At 44.5% G+C, this 15,795-nt stretch overlaps 1 protein-coding gene across 1 annotated transcript; it reads right to left on the bottom strand.

Moving 5' to 3' along the window:
• Positions 1-2,960: 2,960 nt before the first annotated feature.
• On the bottom strand, positions 2,961-15,794 carry LOC138982827 (glutathione S-transferase LANCL1-like). The gene is made up of 9 exons (XM_070356183.1): positions 15,631-15,794; positions 13,865-13,991; positions 11,498-11,759; positions 10,987-11,131; positions 10,278-10,418; positions 9,423-9,608; positions 8,806-8,982; positions 7,949-8,021; positions 2,961-6,276 (listed from the first exon to the last, which is right to left on the bottom strand). The coding sequence occupies exons 1-9, from the start codon at positions 15,709-15,711 to the stop codon at positions 6,200-6,202; spliced, it is 1,269 nt and encodes a 422-aa protein (XP_070212284.1). The 5' UTR covers positions 15,712-15,794; the 3' UTR covers positions 2,961-6,199.
• Position 15,795: the final 1 nt, after the last annotated feature.

The raw sequence follows: 15,795 nt of genomic DNA, 5'->3' as shown, positions 1-15,795 counted from the left end.
TGGGGATATCATCTGGAAGAAATTATGTGTAACGCTTCATGCAGCTCTGTCGAGTAGTTTTCTGAGAATCACTCTACACAGACATACACACGTAAGTATGTACCACCCTCATCTCGATTCCCCGTCTATGCTAAAACATTAAGTCAAAACTTGACTAAACGTAAAAAGAAAAAGAGGACACATCATAAAGAAGCAACATGAGTTGAAACATAAAGGCTCCGTGGGTGACAATGAAATTAAATCGAAAATTTTTATTTAAATTTTGATTTAATATAATATACTTACCCAATTCTTATGAATGCATTGACTTTAGTCCCACATGCTAGATGTCGAAAAACCTCTCAAATTACCTGCCCTTAGTAGGGTGGTAACCAAGCTAAAAGCGACGCCATAGCCGTTGCTATGGCCTGACCTTGCTCGGTTACCCATAACACCCTGCGCACCACGTGAGCGCCAGCATCCGTAATAATCATTCGAGACTATTTGTCAAACAAACCCCCAAGGACATAATCCAGCGGGGACGGATGGGAGGGTATTAACTATAAGAATTGGGTAAGTATATTATATTAAATCAAAATTTAATTAAAAATTTTCGATTTAATCACATATTCTTACTCCAATTCTTATGAATGCAGATTCCTCCTAAAGGTGGAGGGAACCTACTTATGTCCTTGTAAGAACCTGCCCTGCAGCAACTAAAACCAGCAATGAACTGGAGCCATCAAGCCGCGTGCAGGAGATATCCCGAAGATAGAAACCGATGAACACATCATCTGATCTCCAGTAAGCCGTTTGCAAAGCTTCGCCTAGGCGACCAGAACGCAACACGGCAATAAAAGAAGCACAAAATCTGTACCCGAGCTGTTGGCAAACCTCGCATAGGCGAGAGGAACACCACCAGCCAGAGAAGAACACCAGACTCCCGAACGCCTGAAAAGGAATAGAGGGAGGACTGAACGCCCCCCCCCCCCCCCCTGTTCGGAACGCACCACTCATAGGACTGTCCTATGAATGTAGCAGAGCCCCTAGAGAGAGACAAATAAAAGACGTCTCTTTCGCTCCATTGTAAAGAAATAAGAACCTGAGCTAAAGCTCGTGGTTCCAAAAGACAGTAACGTCAAAAAAGGGATTAAAAAAGTCCAACCAGACAGTTAGAAAATCCGAATCTCCCGGAGCGATAATAATCCCAAGAGGAGGGAATCAAACACCAGAGGATATTGACGAGGTTTCTGAAACCCCAAAACCTGGCCAAAAACCGTGAACAAACGGAACCAAAAGCCCTAAGGCTACATCCTCTGGCAAACCCCAAAAACGCATGTGCCTCACCGCCCTATAGGGCTGAGGCCCAGAGTAAATAGAACAAAGTCCCACGCGCTAAACAAGGGGGAGCCTCTAAACCTCGTAAAACAAGGTCCCTTGATCATGCCGACAAGAGCGCCATGAGCAACAGAAGAGAGGCCTATTTGTTTCAAAACAGCTGAGATAGCCGATAAGCCGGAACCTCAAAGAAGAGGCCCAGCTGTCCAAAGCCAAAAACTGAAACAGAGGTGAAAAACCACCTGGCTTGAGAGAGGGGCGCTAAGGAGTTGCACCCCCGCTCTAAATCCCCAATTGGCCAAGGGGGCCAAAAAAGGAGCATACACAGATAAAGTGGAGGAAATATATGCTTCGTTCCCAAAGACCAGAGTCAGAACCCATGATCTAACACACAAACAGCACGCCTCCAGACCCGTCAGCAGAAGGGCCAACCCCTGTGCAAGCCCTGAAAGGACCTGTTGAGCGAGTCGGCCAGATCGCAGAGCTGGCCGGGGAGAAATTCCCCTGAGAAAAATGATTTAGTGTGAAACCCAATCAGAATCCCCTATACTCTGTCTGACAGGGAGCGAGAACTTGCTCACCCCAGCTAGTTCACATAAGAAGCAACAGAAGAATTGCCCGAATGCAACAGGCCATGCCTGTAAATAGCAAAAAGGGAAAGGCTAGTAGACTAAGAGCCACTGCTCCTAACCTCAGGCAAAAGAGAAGCCCAAGGATTCACGTCTACATCACAGCCTCAAGACTGCAATCACCATTGCAGGCCCCATCTAGACGAAAACGCATCCAAAAAGCGGTCTAAGTCCAGGGGGAAACAGAGCTAGGGAAAAAAGTCCCCTGAGCGATCCAAAAGGATTCCAGCCACCTTCCCGAGTGGAGGAACCCACTCTGGAGGAGGACCCTCATGTCCCAGACCTGAGAGGCCGAACCCCCGAAAAAACTTGAGGAAAGACTAGAGAGCCAGTATAGCTATCGATACCGTCCGACCGAAGATCGGGTCTAAAGACCCCGCAGAGGCCTGCTCTCGTGCCAGTCTGGCAGTGAAAAGAGCTTATAGCCTCCCTATTCTCTCTTGTGTGAAGAATAAACCTTCCAAGAGACAAAGTCGAACAGCATGCCCAGGTAAAAAACCTGGGATAAGGACAGCTCGGAATTTAGCCTGGTTACTGAGAGCACCAGGCAAAAAACCTGGTTCAACACCAAAAGAAAGTGCAGCTGACAAGCTGATTGACCTTGAAAAAGCTCAACCAGCCCCCGAGAAAGTCCAGAGACCAACACCCCCAGAGACCGAGCCCTTTCCTGTGTGCAGAAACACAGAAGGAAAGCTCATGTGAGAGCACCGAGGAAAATCTCAGCCAAAGCTGAAAGCTCTAGCCCATGCCGACCCACCTCCCGCAGAGAGGGAGGCGACACTGAACCAAAACACCCCTTTGCAACTGGGAGCGCCTAAATGCGCTGCCAGAGGTCCAAGAAGGAAGGGAAAGATTCCAGCTATTGAGTAGGTTTCAACAACCCCCGAAAAAGCCTGACCCTTGCTTCCTGCAACCAGCATGAAATCAAACCCCTTGTAAAGGAAGGAGATCACACCAAGCCAAAACAGTGTGGGCCTAAAACGTCACCGAGAAACTCCTCCGCTCGGTGAAGACCCTAGCCCAAGCTGCCAGCAGCCTGGCTAAAGCCTTATCCAAGGCATCCTCCCTAACTCAAAAGAGCGTTCCGGGAGGATAAGATTGCCTATAAGAAAGCACAGAAGAGAGTCTCCGCCAAAGCAGAAAACTCCAAACCATGCCATCCTATCTCCTCCAGAGAGGAGAGGGAGGAGTAATATCATGAAAACTCCATGTTCCCTGTGGTCTGTAAGAGAAGCCAGAAACTAACCCCTGGCCATAAAAAAGTCCGGATCAGACCCTGAGCCTGAAAAATTCCCTGCTATCTTCTTCCGCACTAAAAGTGAGGACGAAGCAGCCTGAAACCCCGAAGCCAGCAGTCCCCTGCGTAAAAAGCAGCGGGAAAGGTGTAGGCTGAAGACCACTATCCTAAGGTGCGGATCAAGCCAAAAAGTGTGGCATGTGGCAGGCAATCACCGCAGACTCAGCAAATGAAACAAATTGCGAGAAAGCCTGTGAAAACCCAAAGGCATCCCGGAAGAGGAAGGAAGAGAGACACCCCCAACCTATCCGGGCCAAAGTAAACTGCAACAGCAGCCGCTCTATGTATGGGAAGCCTACAACCAGTAGGCAACCCTATACACTCCCCCTCCTTAAACAAGAAGTCCGAACCTAACCACCAGTTGTGTAAAACACAAAAGGAGGGGAGGCAGGGGAGGTCGCGCACTAAATCTCCTGCCAATAACCCGCCAAGAGTGTGGATGAAAAGCGTGATCAGTCTCTGACTGCCAACCCAAAACCGCCCACCTGAACAAGAGGTGGGGGGAAGAGGGGTTGGTAACTGGCACAGATCTCTGCCAAGAAGAAGAGAGAGTGGAGAAGCAAGACAAAGCCGGGCCCGGCGCGTCTTACCCCACCCGCTGTGCGAGAGAAGCATCTCAGTGCTAAGAACCAGACTACCTGGTATGACCACAACCCACCCCAAGCGGGGAGGGGGGCGGTCCAGCACAGCCGTAACCCCAAGACGGGGTAAGGACTGAAACAGAGAAACGGCCGTAAACGGCCGATCCTCGCTCGTCCACCTGCCGAAGTCAAGTAGCCCTATCACTCACCCACCCCTAGGAGGGGGGGGGGGTGACCTACGCTGGCTACGGACAATGACCACCGGCCAGGCGATACTAAAGCCGAGTCCCTGCAGATCATTGTGAACACAAAGAATGGGAGACTGGAGAGAAAGGGTACGTTCTGTCTCCGCCTGACCATGTAGCCAGCCGGCACAGCCCGTGCAGAGAACAAAACAGAGCAAAGCTCATTGTTCCCTGACCACTGTGCGAGACACCCTGCCGAGAACAAAAGAGAGTCAAGCTCATTGTTTCGCGACCGCTACCCGCGACAAGCGCGGGCAGCTAACACAGCCACCTGCCCCAAACGGAGCAGAGAAGGAGTATGTAAGGTAGCCTGGAAAGCCGTACATAGCACCCCCACTGTGTAGCAAGGCCTGAGCCAAGCCACCCCCAGATGAGGAGGGGGGTGGCTCGTCGCAGCAGTAAGAGCGACGGAGAGAGACGAACCGAAAAACGGCCGACCCCCCTCCGTCCACCTGCCGTAATCCTATAGCCCACCGACCACACAACCCGATAGGGGAGGAGGACGACTGTCGGGCCAGGACAATAGAGGCACAGACTGTGAAGACAGTCCAACAGCGCCCACCCCGTCCGACCCAGAGGGAGGGACAGGGTGGAACGCTGCTCCAGCCCCCACCCGATCCTGCCCAGCGGGCGGGAAAGAGTGAGCCACTGATACCCCCCCACCCTGCCCCAAATGGAGCAGAGAAGGGGTATGTAACGTAGCCTGGAAAGCCGCCACCCCAACGCGCCCGGGGGGCGGGAAAGGGTGGGAAGCTAACACAGCCCCCTGCCCCCAGTGGGACAAGGTGGGACCAAACCCAGGCTGTGACTTACCATGCCCCCTCTCTCCCTCTCCCGCAAGGGGAGAGAGCTGACTTCCCACTGCAGTGTTGCTAAAAGCAAGCTGAGCGGGAAGAGAAAGAGAGGAAGCAGACCCCCTCTCCTTACGGAGAGAGTGCTCGCGAACAACCCAGCCTACCAGTGGCAGAAAGGACTGAACCGAGCTGGCCGTTTGCACCAGGCGACGGTGCGACGCAGGAGCGCCCCCCTATCCCCCCCCAATGGCGGGGGGCTGCGTAACACACTGTGAAGTACCGGCGGTAATCAGAGTGGTTAGACGCAGGCAGGGAGCAGGCCCCCCCTCCTAAAAGGAAGGGGTGCTCGAGAACAGCCCAGAGCCACCAGAGGCAAAAAACGGGCTGAACCGAACAGGCCATTTGCACTAGGCCACAGTGCGAAGCTGACGAAACGGGAGGGCGGGAACCGCCGATCGCGCCTGAAACAGCCGAGAATATAGACACAAAACATCGTTAAGTCCCCCCAAAAGGAGGACATTGACTGATTCCTCTTACACAGAGAAAGGGGAAAGAATAGCCACACGGCCACTCCCCCCCCATCAGTCGCACCGACGACGATCCAACAAAAAGTCTATAAGGAGCCTAAAGGCTGATTAACCCCAACAGGGGAAGCGAGCTGTGAAAGAACTGAACCCACCCTCGGAGGGATAGGAACATAAAAAGAAGTGCTGTTTGACGGATCTACGACCCGCATAATAGGCAAATCAAAGTTCTTAGGCTACTCTTAGGAATAGTTACTAAACCAGGCTAAGAGCTTTGCCACCTTCCAGTCTCGCGCCGAGTTTAGCTTTGTTGTCGGCCATTTTAAGACCGGCGAAAAACAGTCACCCAGAACAAAAAACGTCTGCGTGCATGTTCAACACAAAGCTAACACCATTCAACCAAACATAAACAGGAAAGATCTCACCAAAAGGTAGACGGACAGGTAGACCCACAGGAAACCGGCTAGTCTCACGGACAAGCAGGCATGTGAAGGCCAAAAGTGAGAGCGAAATTCGGACACGTCCACCGTGTGTTGTCGAAAGTCGAGAATGATTATTACGGATGCTGGCGCTCACGTGGTGCGCAGGGTGTTATGGGTAACCGAGCAAGGTCAGGCCATAGCAACGGCTATGGCGTCGCTTTTAGCTTGGTTACCACCCTACTAAGGGCAGGTAATTTGAGAGGTTTTTCGACATCTAGCATGTGGGACTAAAGTCAATGCATTCATAAGAATTGGAGTAAGAATATGTGATTAAATGATGCTATCATTTTGAAAATAAAGGTTGGAAGAGCTCTAGACTGGTACGTCGTGTCAAAATTCGAAGGCTGGAAACTTGGCGCTGAGCGGATCCAGCATGTCTGTCAGGTAATACACTGTTCCAGCCAGGCCTGCAGGAAAGCAAAGACATCATTACAATAATAATATTATAGTACAGCAGAAATAGCCATCAGTTGAACTCTTGATCAAGGAGGGAGGAGAGGGGACAAGAGAGAGAGACAAAGAAAGTGAATTTGAAATTACAGTGGAGCCCCCCCTTTTAAGACCCCCCCCCCCCCCCCAATTTAAAGACTTATCTCTTTTTTTTTTAAAGACCTTGATTTTTAGATTTTATCCTTTTTTTTAAACCCCTTTTTAAGAGCTTGATTTTGAGATTTTCTGTTGATAGGGTCTGTACATTTCCCTTCACTCTAAGACTCCCTCCTTTTGAAGATACATTTTTCTCAGGTTTTTTGAAGTCTTAAAGGTTCCACTGTACTAGATTTCAATATGAGTGCTGACTCCATGTGTTCATCAACAATGATCATTTCCTAAACTTCTATCAAGGATTCCACCTACCTGCGTAAGCCCTATAGAGAAATGAAATGGCAGATCAGGTCATTCATTTTTCTCTCTCTATTAATTCCTGTGCTTTTCTAAGTAGTTCATCCTAAGGAAAGGATGAAGGCTGGTTGTAAAAGAACACCTGTTTCGCTTACACCATTTTTCTTATTTAGAAAGAATTAAATCTTGGTTCGCGCCTAAAACAACAAATTCAGTGTTTCCGGATCCCCGACAGAACCCAGTTTTTACTCCCAATCATAACGCTTTTTTGTAGACCCTTCAAAAAAAGGAAAAAGAACAAAAATTGAACACCTCTTCATTTTGCAGATTTTACAAGGAAAGCTACTCTTCCATGAGATCCAAGGGACACACCTACGGAACGCGGATCGTATCAACTGATGCATCAAATTGATGCATCCAAAACCAAGAATTTGATGCATCATTTTCACAATTTGATGCATCGTTTAGATGCATCAGAATTTTCGGGTTTTCCCGGAAAGTGCCGAGCAAAAAGCAAAATTTGAACCGGAATACGAAGTGAAACGAACGTCGGAAAACGAAAGTTTGAGTCGAAGGTCAAGGGCGTCAAAACTTCGTGTGCATAGAAAACAAACCACAAACAAAACAAAAAATGCCTTAAAATGCATAATGCCGTGACTTTGACCTGTTCCCTATTTAATGGTATGTTGTACGTTTATTTTTGTTTTATCTAACCAATCTGTTTATATTCGTCAAAATGTCATTTGAAGTTTTTCCGTGCTCAGGCATTTCTTACGAAAAGACCGGAAATGAATGATCTTTCGCATGCATACAAAACCGAAAGTGATGCATCAAAATGATGCATCATTTTCTAAAAGGATGCATCATTTTCTTATCGGATGCATCAGTTTTTGAAAATGATGCATCCTTTTTGAAAATGATGCATCCTTTTGTGAAAATGATGCATCAAATTGTAAAAATGATGCATCACATCTTGGTTTTGGATGCATCAATTTGATGCATCAGTTGATACGATCCGCATTCCGTACACACCTTGCACGTGTTCCGGCCAATGAAAAGCCACATGTGCCTGAGTTGAAAGAAAACTACAAACAATAAATCTTGTCAACCTACCCACCCTAATTTTGGGGACCTTTTAATCGGAATCAAACATTGTTTGTGTGCTGTATTCAGCCTCATGTTTCTTTCTTTCAGGTCAGGTTCTTACTGCCACTGACACACACGAAAGCGGATACTTACCTTCAAATAAAGCAAAAGGTCTGTCCGGCACTCGACACTGCTGTTTCCCATAGTCACAGCACCATTCAGCAAACTGAAAAATGACAAATATAAAGCTGCATTAAGGAGAGCAGCACAAAAACAATTGGTACAGATGATACATGGCACATGTTTAGAAAGTAACTGCAGACAGATTACATGGACAATCTTGAAGAAGCACATAACAGTACATGCATGTACATCAATATTGGTTCCCTGTAAGGTCATGAGTTCGAATCCCGGTCGCTGCCGCCTGGTGGGTTAAGAGTGGAGATTTTTCCGATCTCCCAGGTCAACTTATGTGCAGACCTGCTAGTGACTTAACCCCCTTTGTGTGTACACGCAAGCACAAGACCAAGTGCGCACGGAAAAGATCCTGTAATCCATGTCAGAGTTCGGTGGGTTATAGAAACACGAAAATACCCAGCATGAGAAACTTTACAATATGAATTCAATCGTTCAAGACCTCCCACTCAAGAAGCATAAAGCTTTTAATCAAAGGGTTAGAAACTTTACAATATGAATTCAATCATTCAAGACATCCCACTCAAGAAGTATAAAGCTTTTCATCAAAGGATTACCGGTGCATCTACTGGTACTTTTACTGAACATATACATGCACCTGTTCAGAACTTTAAGGGTGTAAGAGAGTACAGTGGAACCTCCTCTTTAAGACCTAAAAAACCCTAAGAAAATCGTGTCCTAAAAAGGAGGGAGTCTTAAAATAGGGGTAAATTTAGAGAGGTTATGAACAGAGAGTCTAAGAAAAAAGGATCTGAAAATGGAGGAAGTCTTAAATTGGGGGTCTTAAAAGGGGGGTTCCACTGTACCCGACATACCTTGTGTGCTCTGTAAAGGTGTTTCTGGTTGCGTGTGAGGCGGAAGAGAGCCAGGAAGGCGTAGGCATTTCCTGCAGCCCCGTGACACAGACCGTAACCTTTCTTCAGCAGACCTCTCTGCCAAGTGACCTCACAGCAACGCTCTGCTGCCTCCAAGTATCGCTTGTCGTTGTAAGTCTGGTGACACACAGAGAAGGTCAGTTGAAAAAGATCATGCAAAATCCAAACCTGTGTATAAAACTAGAAGTTTAATCGCATTTTTTGCATATTTCAAACAACAGCCTCACAACAATAAAATGCGTAAGCTCTCAGATCATTCAGTATTGACTGCTGCAGTGAATAGCACTCCTCCGAGGTTGATCCATTGATGAAAAAAGGAAAGGAAGAGGAACTAAAACATCAACAACAGTGACACAACATCAATATGCCAATACCTGACCTCAACAGGTTCAAACTCTGGAGGATGTAGCGCGTGTGTGTGTGTGTGTGTGTGTGTGTGTGTAGCCTGCACATGCTGGTGTATGCGCGCATATGTGTATAACGCAAGAGAACAACCTACTAATAAAAAGTCATCAAACGCAATTATCTCCAACTCTGAGAACACAGTAGTACAATACCTTGTAGGCAGCAATAAACATGTAGACCCAGCCTGGCGCTCCATGACACCACTGTACCAGCCGATCCCCTGAGCTGCTTCCGATGGAAGAGGGAAAGTTGCCTGACGCGAACTGCAGAGTTAGCAGAAAATCCACACACGGCCTCACTGCACTTTCGATTTCTGACAAAACCTCTGGCTCCTTGATCTGTTAGCGATAAAGTCAGAGTTTTTACATTAGTACATCGCCCTCTCCAGAAGCAAGTTTTTGCACATTATTCCAGAAGTCGATCTGTTGGTTGGAAAACAAATCAGCAATACCAAGAATACAGAATACAAACATGAGGAAAATGAGAGAAGATACATGGTCTACAAATCAGCTAATCTCATTTTAATTTAAACAGTGTACATGTATGTCTCTGCTAAATATAAAATGTAAGGTAGGAAGGGTGTTTATTTAAAAGAATGTGTGGGTTTTGTGGGCTAAGGGAGACAACCTGATTGCTTCAAATCATTTCACAGGTATGAGTGCATGGGGAGAGTAAATTCCCTTGTCGGTGTGATTTCAGTCAAGTCAATATTCACAGAAGTCCTGTTATTGGTTTTGCTGTGAAGATTATCTCTAATGATGATGTTTATTGTTTGCAAAAGTTCTTCAAAAAGGCACCCTCTAACAAAAACAGTGATGCAAAATTAGATTGATGATAGTTTTCACAACCTCTGTGTTAGGAATGAAAATAAATATATCACACGCACGTACACACCTAAACAGTATGACAAATCAACTCCAAAGTAGCCCTAAACATCAAAATAAAGACAAACTGATATGTATAAGCAGCTAATAAAAAATCAAGCGCCCTGCTTGAATAGTACTGACGAGGAGGAGAGTGTACATGATGCCAGCCAGGCCATGTGCGGCCCCCAGGTATTTCTTGTTGTGCCACTCGTACATCAAAGGGGGGCCTTCTCTTGTTTTCGACCCAAACGCTCGACCCGAGTCCAGTATCGCTCTTGTCACCTGCAGTGTAAGAAACAGTCATCACGACAGAAAAATGATATGCTGTACTGCTAGAATGACATGCTACTGCAGAATCCTCCTTTCAAGGCCCCTGATGTAAGTCTCGATCCCCACCTTACCTTGCTTTTTGCAGATTTTCTGTTCATAACCTGTGAAAGTTTACCTCCATTAAAGCTATATTTCCTTTTTTAAGATCTGATTTTTTGTCAGATTTTGGGAGGCGTTAAAAGGGAAAACAAAATTTAGCAATTTCAAAGTCAATTTGATGTCCTTTTCTGGCTGCTAGAATGCACAGATGTGGATGCAGTCTTAAAAGATTTTCTCTGAGGAATTTTTCTTCGACCCAGTTTTTTTTCCTTTTCTTTTCTCTAGGGCAGAAAGTCGGTTTCCTTTCAAAATCCCCAGTCCCTGGAGAGTTCTCAAGTTTGTTTGAGCCAAAGGTGAAAGCTGAAGTTTTTTTTCCTTCATAATACCAAAGTATCTAACTTGACCACACACACAAAAACAGTAGTCCAACTGTCAGTAAATACTGACCATCCCAGATAGACGTATAATTGTACTGCTTTACCTTAACAATGAGTTCTCTGTCCACTTTGTCCGCCCCTAGGTGATGCTGAACAAAGAGCAATGCCGTCAGGTAACCACAGCGACCATACAGGTGTTCGTCGGGCAGCGTCTGGTCACGGATAACATTGATGTGCATGGCCTCTAGCCTGCAAGATAAGGTGTCAGAAAGAACAGGTGAAAATACATCTGTTAGTACATAATTATATCTTACAATGACAGATGACAGTCAAGTCAAGTCAAGTCAAGTAAGGTGAATGAAATGAAATTTGCAAAAACGCAAACACAGTGTTCTTCTTTGTCAATTTCTTCATTGTCTTGACCACATTAGACCTGTCACTGCATCTGGGATTTTAAAAATGCACTGTAACTGTAAGTAAACTACCACAAAAAGCAAGCTATCTGACAATTACAGTTTTGGGAATGGTTTGGAATCACAGATCTTTTACTGTAACCGAAATATCTCTATGATCAGTGCATTCAAATGTGGTCTCAAAACTTCTGAAATACTGTACCTGGAAATGCAGTGTGCAGAATTGCGTTCATCCCCCATGTTGCTATAGACAACGGCGCCAAGTGCGAGAGGCCCGGCGTCCCCACAGAGGAAAGTGTGTCTGCGACCCTGAGGGTTGGCTAGCGCCTCTTTCAGGTGTTGTAGTGCTTGCATCAGGTAGTCCTCCCCTTCACTGCGGGAAGAATTGCTGCTGGCATCTGTGTCACTGTCTGATGAAGTGCTGGTCAGGTGTTTGTGAAGGTGAAGGTATAATAATGCATAGCCTGCAACAATTATTTTTCTTTGCTGATTATGCTTGTTTCTCTCTTTTTATTTTTTTATTAACATGCTGAATATGCATTTATGAAGCTATAATGAGCTCTTCAGATTACATTCATTTGATGGTGTTATTATGTTATCATACTATGTACTTGATAGCGTCTGTGAAAAATCCAGAATTTCAAATGCATCATGACTTATAAATTACATCTAGAAACAGTAATGTGCACTGCAAACTACATTTCTTTAAATTAAGAACTTATCCAGAGGGTCAAATGCATCACTAACATAGATATGGTACATGTGAACTGATTACTGTACTGATTATACCCTTATGGTGGGTGACAAGGCAAAATAAAACCAGGGTCAGTTACTTGGTTGATTTAAGATTCTTTAATTTCTTTAAGATTTTTACTGTCTCTTTATTATGATGCGCTTGCAGATTTTATTGATCAGAACTGGCGTGAGCTTTAATATGTCCCCAAGAGGTCAAGCAGTCAATAGCTTTTCTTGTAAAGTCTGCTAAACCAAGTGTTGTCACTTTTAATCAATTGTTTGAAGAGTCAAAATCAGTCGCAAAAAGTTTCTGGGGGCCTGAAACTGAAACTGAAAGTGGAAACAAGTCATCACCGAGACTACATGCCGTAAGGCTTGGCTAGCCCAAACCTAAAGACCGATGTAAAGTTACATGAAGATCAGTCCAGTAGTTTACTGAGAATTGCTTTACACATACACACTACCAGTACCACTTGACTTGATTCGTAGTCTATGTTATTTTACACCTTACAAAGATTGATTTGCCACAGACTGGCACAGTTAAACCTTAAGATTTTCTTTTCTCTTCATTTGAAAAGCAATCGTTTTAAGTGAGTGAGTGAGTGAGTGAGTGAGTGAGTGTGTGTGTGCGTGTGTGTGAGTGTGTGAGTGTGTGTGTTTGTACGTGCATGTTTGTACGTGCATGTGTGACCACTGACTCTGTGGGTATTATATATGTTGATGTAAACTCATGACGTTGGTAGGGAAACAAGATGTTTATTCAGGCCAAGATGACGTCAATTTGAACAGGAAGTGCCAGTGAGGGAGTTCTCTCAATTGCAAGCTGTGCCCCCTGGAAGTAACTTTCCTTACAAAGTATCATTATATATATACATGCAAAATTGAACTTTTTCCTTTTTAACCCCTTCACTGCCCACCCCGTATGTAATACGTGGTCATTTTTGGTTTGTCGTACGCCCATAACCGTATCTCATACGTGGGATTTGTGTCACCAACATTTCAGGACATTTCTGAAAACTAAATGGGAGGTAACCACTGTCCAAGTACTTGTAGGGGTTCTAAACACAGTTCTTTCCCATACACCGTTCGGATAAGTTACTGAAGTTCGGATAAGTTACTGAAGTTGCTACGTGTTGAAAACTGTGTTAGCATTCTCGCCATTCACAATGGCGGCCGAAAGTCGGACCTCAACTTGTAGACCTGTTTTCAAGCGATACAGTGTTCTGGAAGCTCTACAAGAAGTGATTTATGGATTACCACACAGAAGAATACTTTTATGGGCTGTAATGTGAGTACCTGATGTTTGACACCAGTTTTACTTTTTAGCAGTGTTTTGTGTGGTTTTACGTGCTGCAATGTGTGTCACTGTGTGTGTGTAAGTCCGGAAACTGTAATTTTTGACGAAAATGGTCATTATATCAATTTTTACTATAACAATCACAAACAAAGTCCAATGATCATGTCATCCTATAATAGCCAAGGGTATAAGCAAAACACATGCCAAAGATCTAAGAGATATCTCAATAAATGATCGAGCAGTGAACAGATTAGTGAACCTACCGAAGAAAGCGAAATTTTGCCCTGGCACACAGCAATACCAAAATGCTGTTATACTGTGGCAGTGAAGAGGTTAATAAAAAACATTTTTTAAAGGGTAAAAATAAAGTTCTAGGGTCAAGAGTAAAAAGGTGTTGGTTGAGGAATCCAAAACAAGGAACTGTTGTTTCTTTTGCCTCTGACACTGATTAAATGTTTCATTTGTTTGTCTGTTTTGTTGTGTTGTGTTGTGTGTGTGTGTGTGTGTGTGTGCAAACACCTCTGTGCTAGCTCTTACCACTTGATCCTGTATAGACGGAGAAGTCTGGTCGTTTACTGTGCTCCTCCTGACCAATACAAGACTCCAGCTGCTTCAAAAGCCTGATGATTACTTCTTTTATTCGCTCAGCTGCCCCACTCACCAGCTGCCAATGGAAACAAAACATTACAGTATTGAAAGTTCTATTATCAGTTTATAGGTAGCATATTGTACATGTACAAGTTGAAAAGTGAAGTGTTCATTAAGTTAACCAGCCCATTGTTTTATTATCATATGTACACGCAGTACATATGTACAACCATGCAAGGGTCTGACCAACAGCTAGACACAGAGAGAGATGATGATAAGGATGAAATTATTTTAGAGAGAGTGATAGGGAGAGAGAAAGATTTTAAGAATATATAACTGTCGGGTTTATAGGTTGTAAAAGAGCTATAAGAATCAAGATACTATAAGAGCTGATGGGGTCTATGTCGACCAAAAGAGTGGGATTCCCTGTAGGCGGAGTTCCTGTAGAAGGATTCACTGTATACAGGGAATCCCACAGAGTGGAGTCCCTGTAGGCAAATATTATAGCGCTAAATCTCGCAACAAGCGCGTGACTGCCTCAAACCGATTTGAGTGACCTTAGTGTTACTTCCCCTACCAAAATGGCGGTTCCACAAGAAAATCTGTTTAAATTTTGTTCTGTTTAAAATGTGTTGCATGCAACATTCAGCCAAGCTAACATGCTTCGGCAAGAATGTCGTATAATTCAAAATGATTTGGTTAAGGAAATCTCGCTTCATCAAATTGTCTCTCGTAAGCTCTCCATGGCGTCAAACCGAAGTGAGATGCTAATGGAACGCTTCGCAGTTTGTCGTTATTACGAGTGTTTTCTTTCATTTAGTTATCGATTTAAACTTGTTCTCAAGAAAAATTGCAAACCATACTCGAATTTCTAAATAATATTTTTTAAAAATCTAAAAACATCAAATTCTACCGATGTCGCTAAGCTGATCACGTGACTTTAGTTTCAGCGAGATCAGCGAAACGCTACAGGGACTCCACTCCGTGGTATTCCCTGTATACAGGGAATCTTCCTACAGGAACTCCACCTACAGGGAATCCCACTCTTTTGGTCGACATAGACCCCATCAGCGATACTAGTTAGTAATTTTAGTATACCCTTACTTTAAAGGGAGACAAACAATCCACAGGCCAATCACTAGCCAAGGGAGTGTCTGAAATACGTGGACAAGGAGCACATGTTGATTATTTGTCTCTCTAAAAGTAAAAGCAAGGGTATATTCACTCTTTCACATTAATTGATACAAACAAAAAATTGCTTGTTTCTTCGGAGTGTTTACTTTGATGAAAAATGAACACCAAACTGATTGTTTTTAGTGGCATAAAAGGTGGGAAATTAAAATAACCCACTTTTTCATACACCTGGACGCATATTTTAGAATATGTACAGGGAAACGAAATGATTTAATTCAGGGTACTGTACTGCTGTACATAGGCTATAGGTCTATGATTTTATTGATCAGTATTTCGACTTGCAATAATTATCTTCCCCTGTGTTCTGATAACAGAGCATCTACCATGCTTTGTGAAGCACTTTGGAGTAAATCTTTTGCAGATTGCGAAGTTATTAATATACAGTTTGAAACGCTCTACTGCATTTACTGGATGCCGTCTGGTCTACCGGCAAGCTGCAGGCACGTGAGCTTAGTTGCAATGAGAATGAGAAACAAAGAAGTGCAGACGAGACAATGACAGTTGTTCTGCAATTAAAATACCTTTTTATTTTCTCCGAGCAGTCTCTCCCCATGATGATCTGGGAATGTGTTTTTGAACATAATTGATGCTGCTTCGGCCATTTTTGTGTGTTTAAAGACGATTGCGCTTTGGAGCAAACCAAATGCAAAGATCCTAGCAGACGAGAGGCCGTTCACAGGTCCGGA

Source organism: Littorina saxatilis, linkage group LG12 (genome assembly GCF_037325665.1).
Source record: "Littorina saxatilis isolate snail1 linkage group LG12, US_GU_Lsax_2.0, whole genome shotgun sequence".
Lineage (NCBI taxonomy): Eukaryota > Metazoa > Mollusca > Gastropoda > Littorinimorpha > Littorinidae > Littorina > Littorina saxatilis.
This window is presented reverse-complemented; position numbering and strand designations above follow the sequence as displayed.

Excerpts from the sequence above, each read along its gene's own strand:
- LOC138982827 (XM_070356183.1), bottom strand. The coding sequence starts at position 15,711 with ATGGCCGAAGCAGCATCAATTATGTTCAAAAACACATTCCCAGATCAT. Across the intron at positions 10,419-10,986 it reads ACAGAGAACTCATTGTTAAG|GTGACAAGAGCGATACTGGA; the intron begins GTAAAGCAGTAC and ends CTTACACTGCAG. Across the intron at positions 8,983-9,422 it reads TGTTTATTGCTGCCTACAAG|ACTTACAACGACAAGCGATA; the intron begins GTATTGTACTAC and ends GTGTGTCACCAG.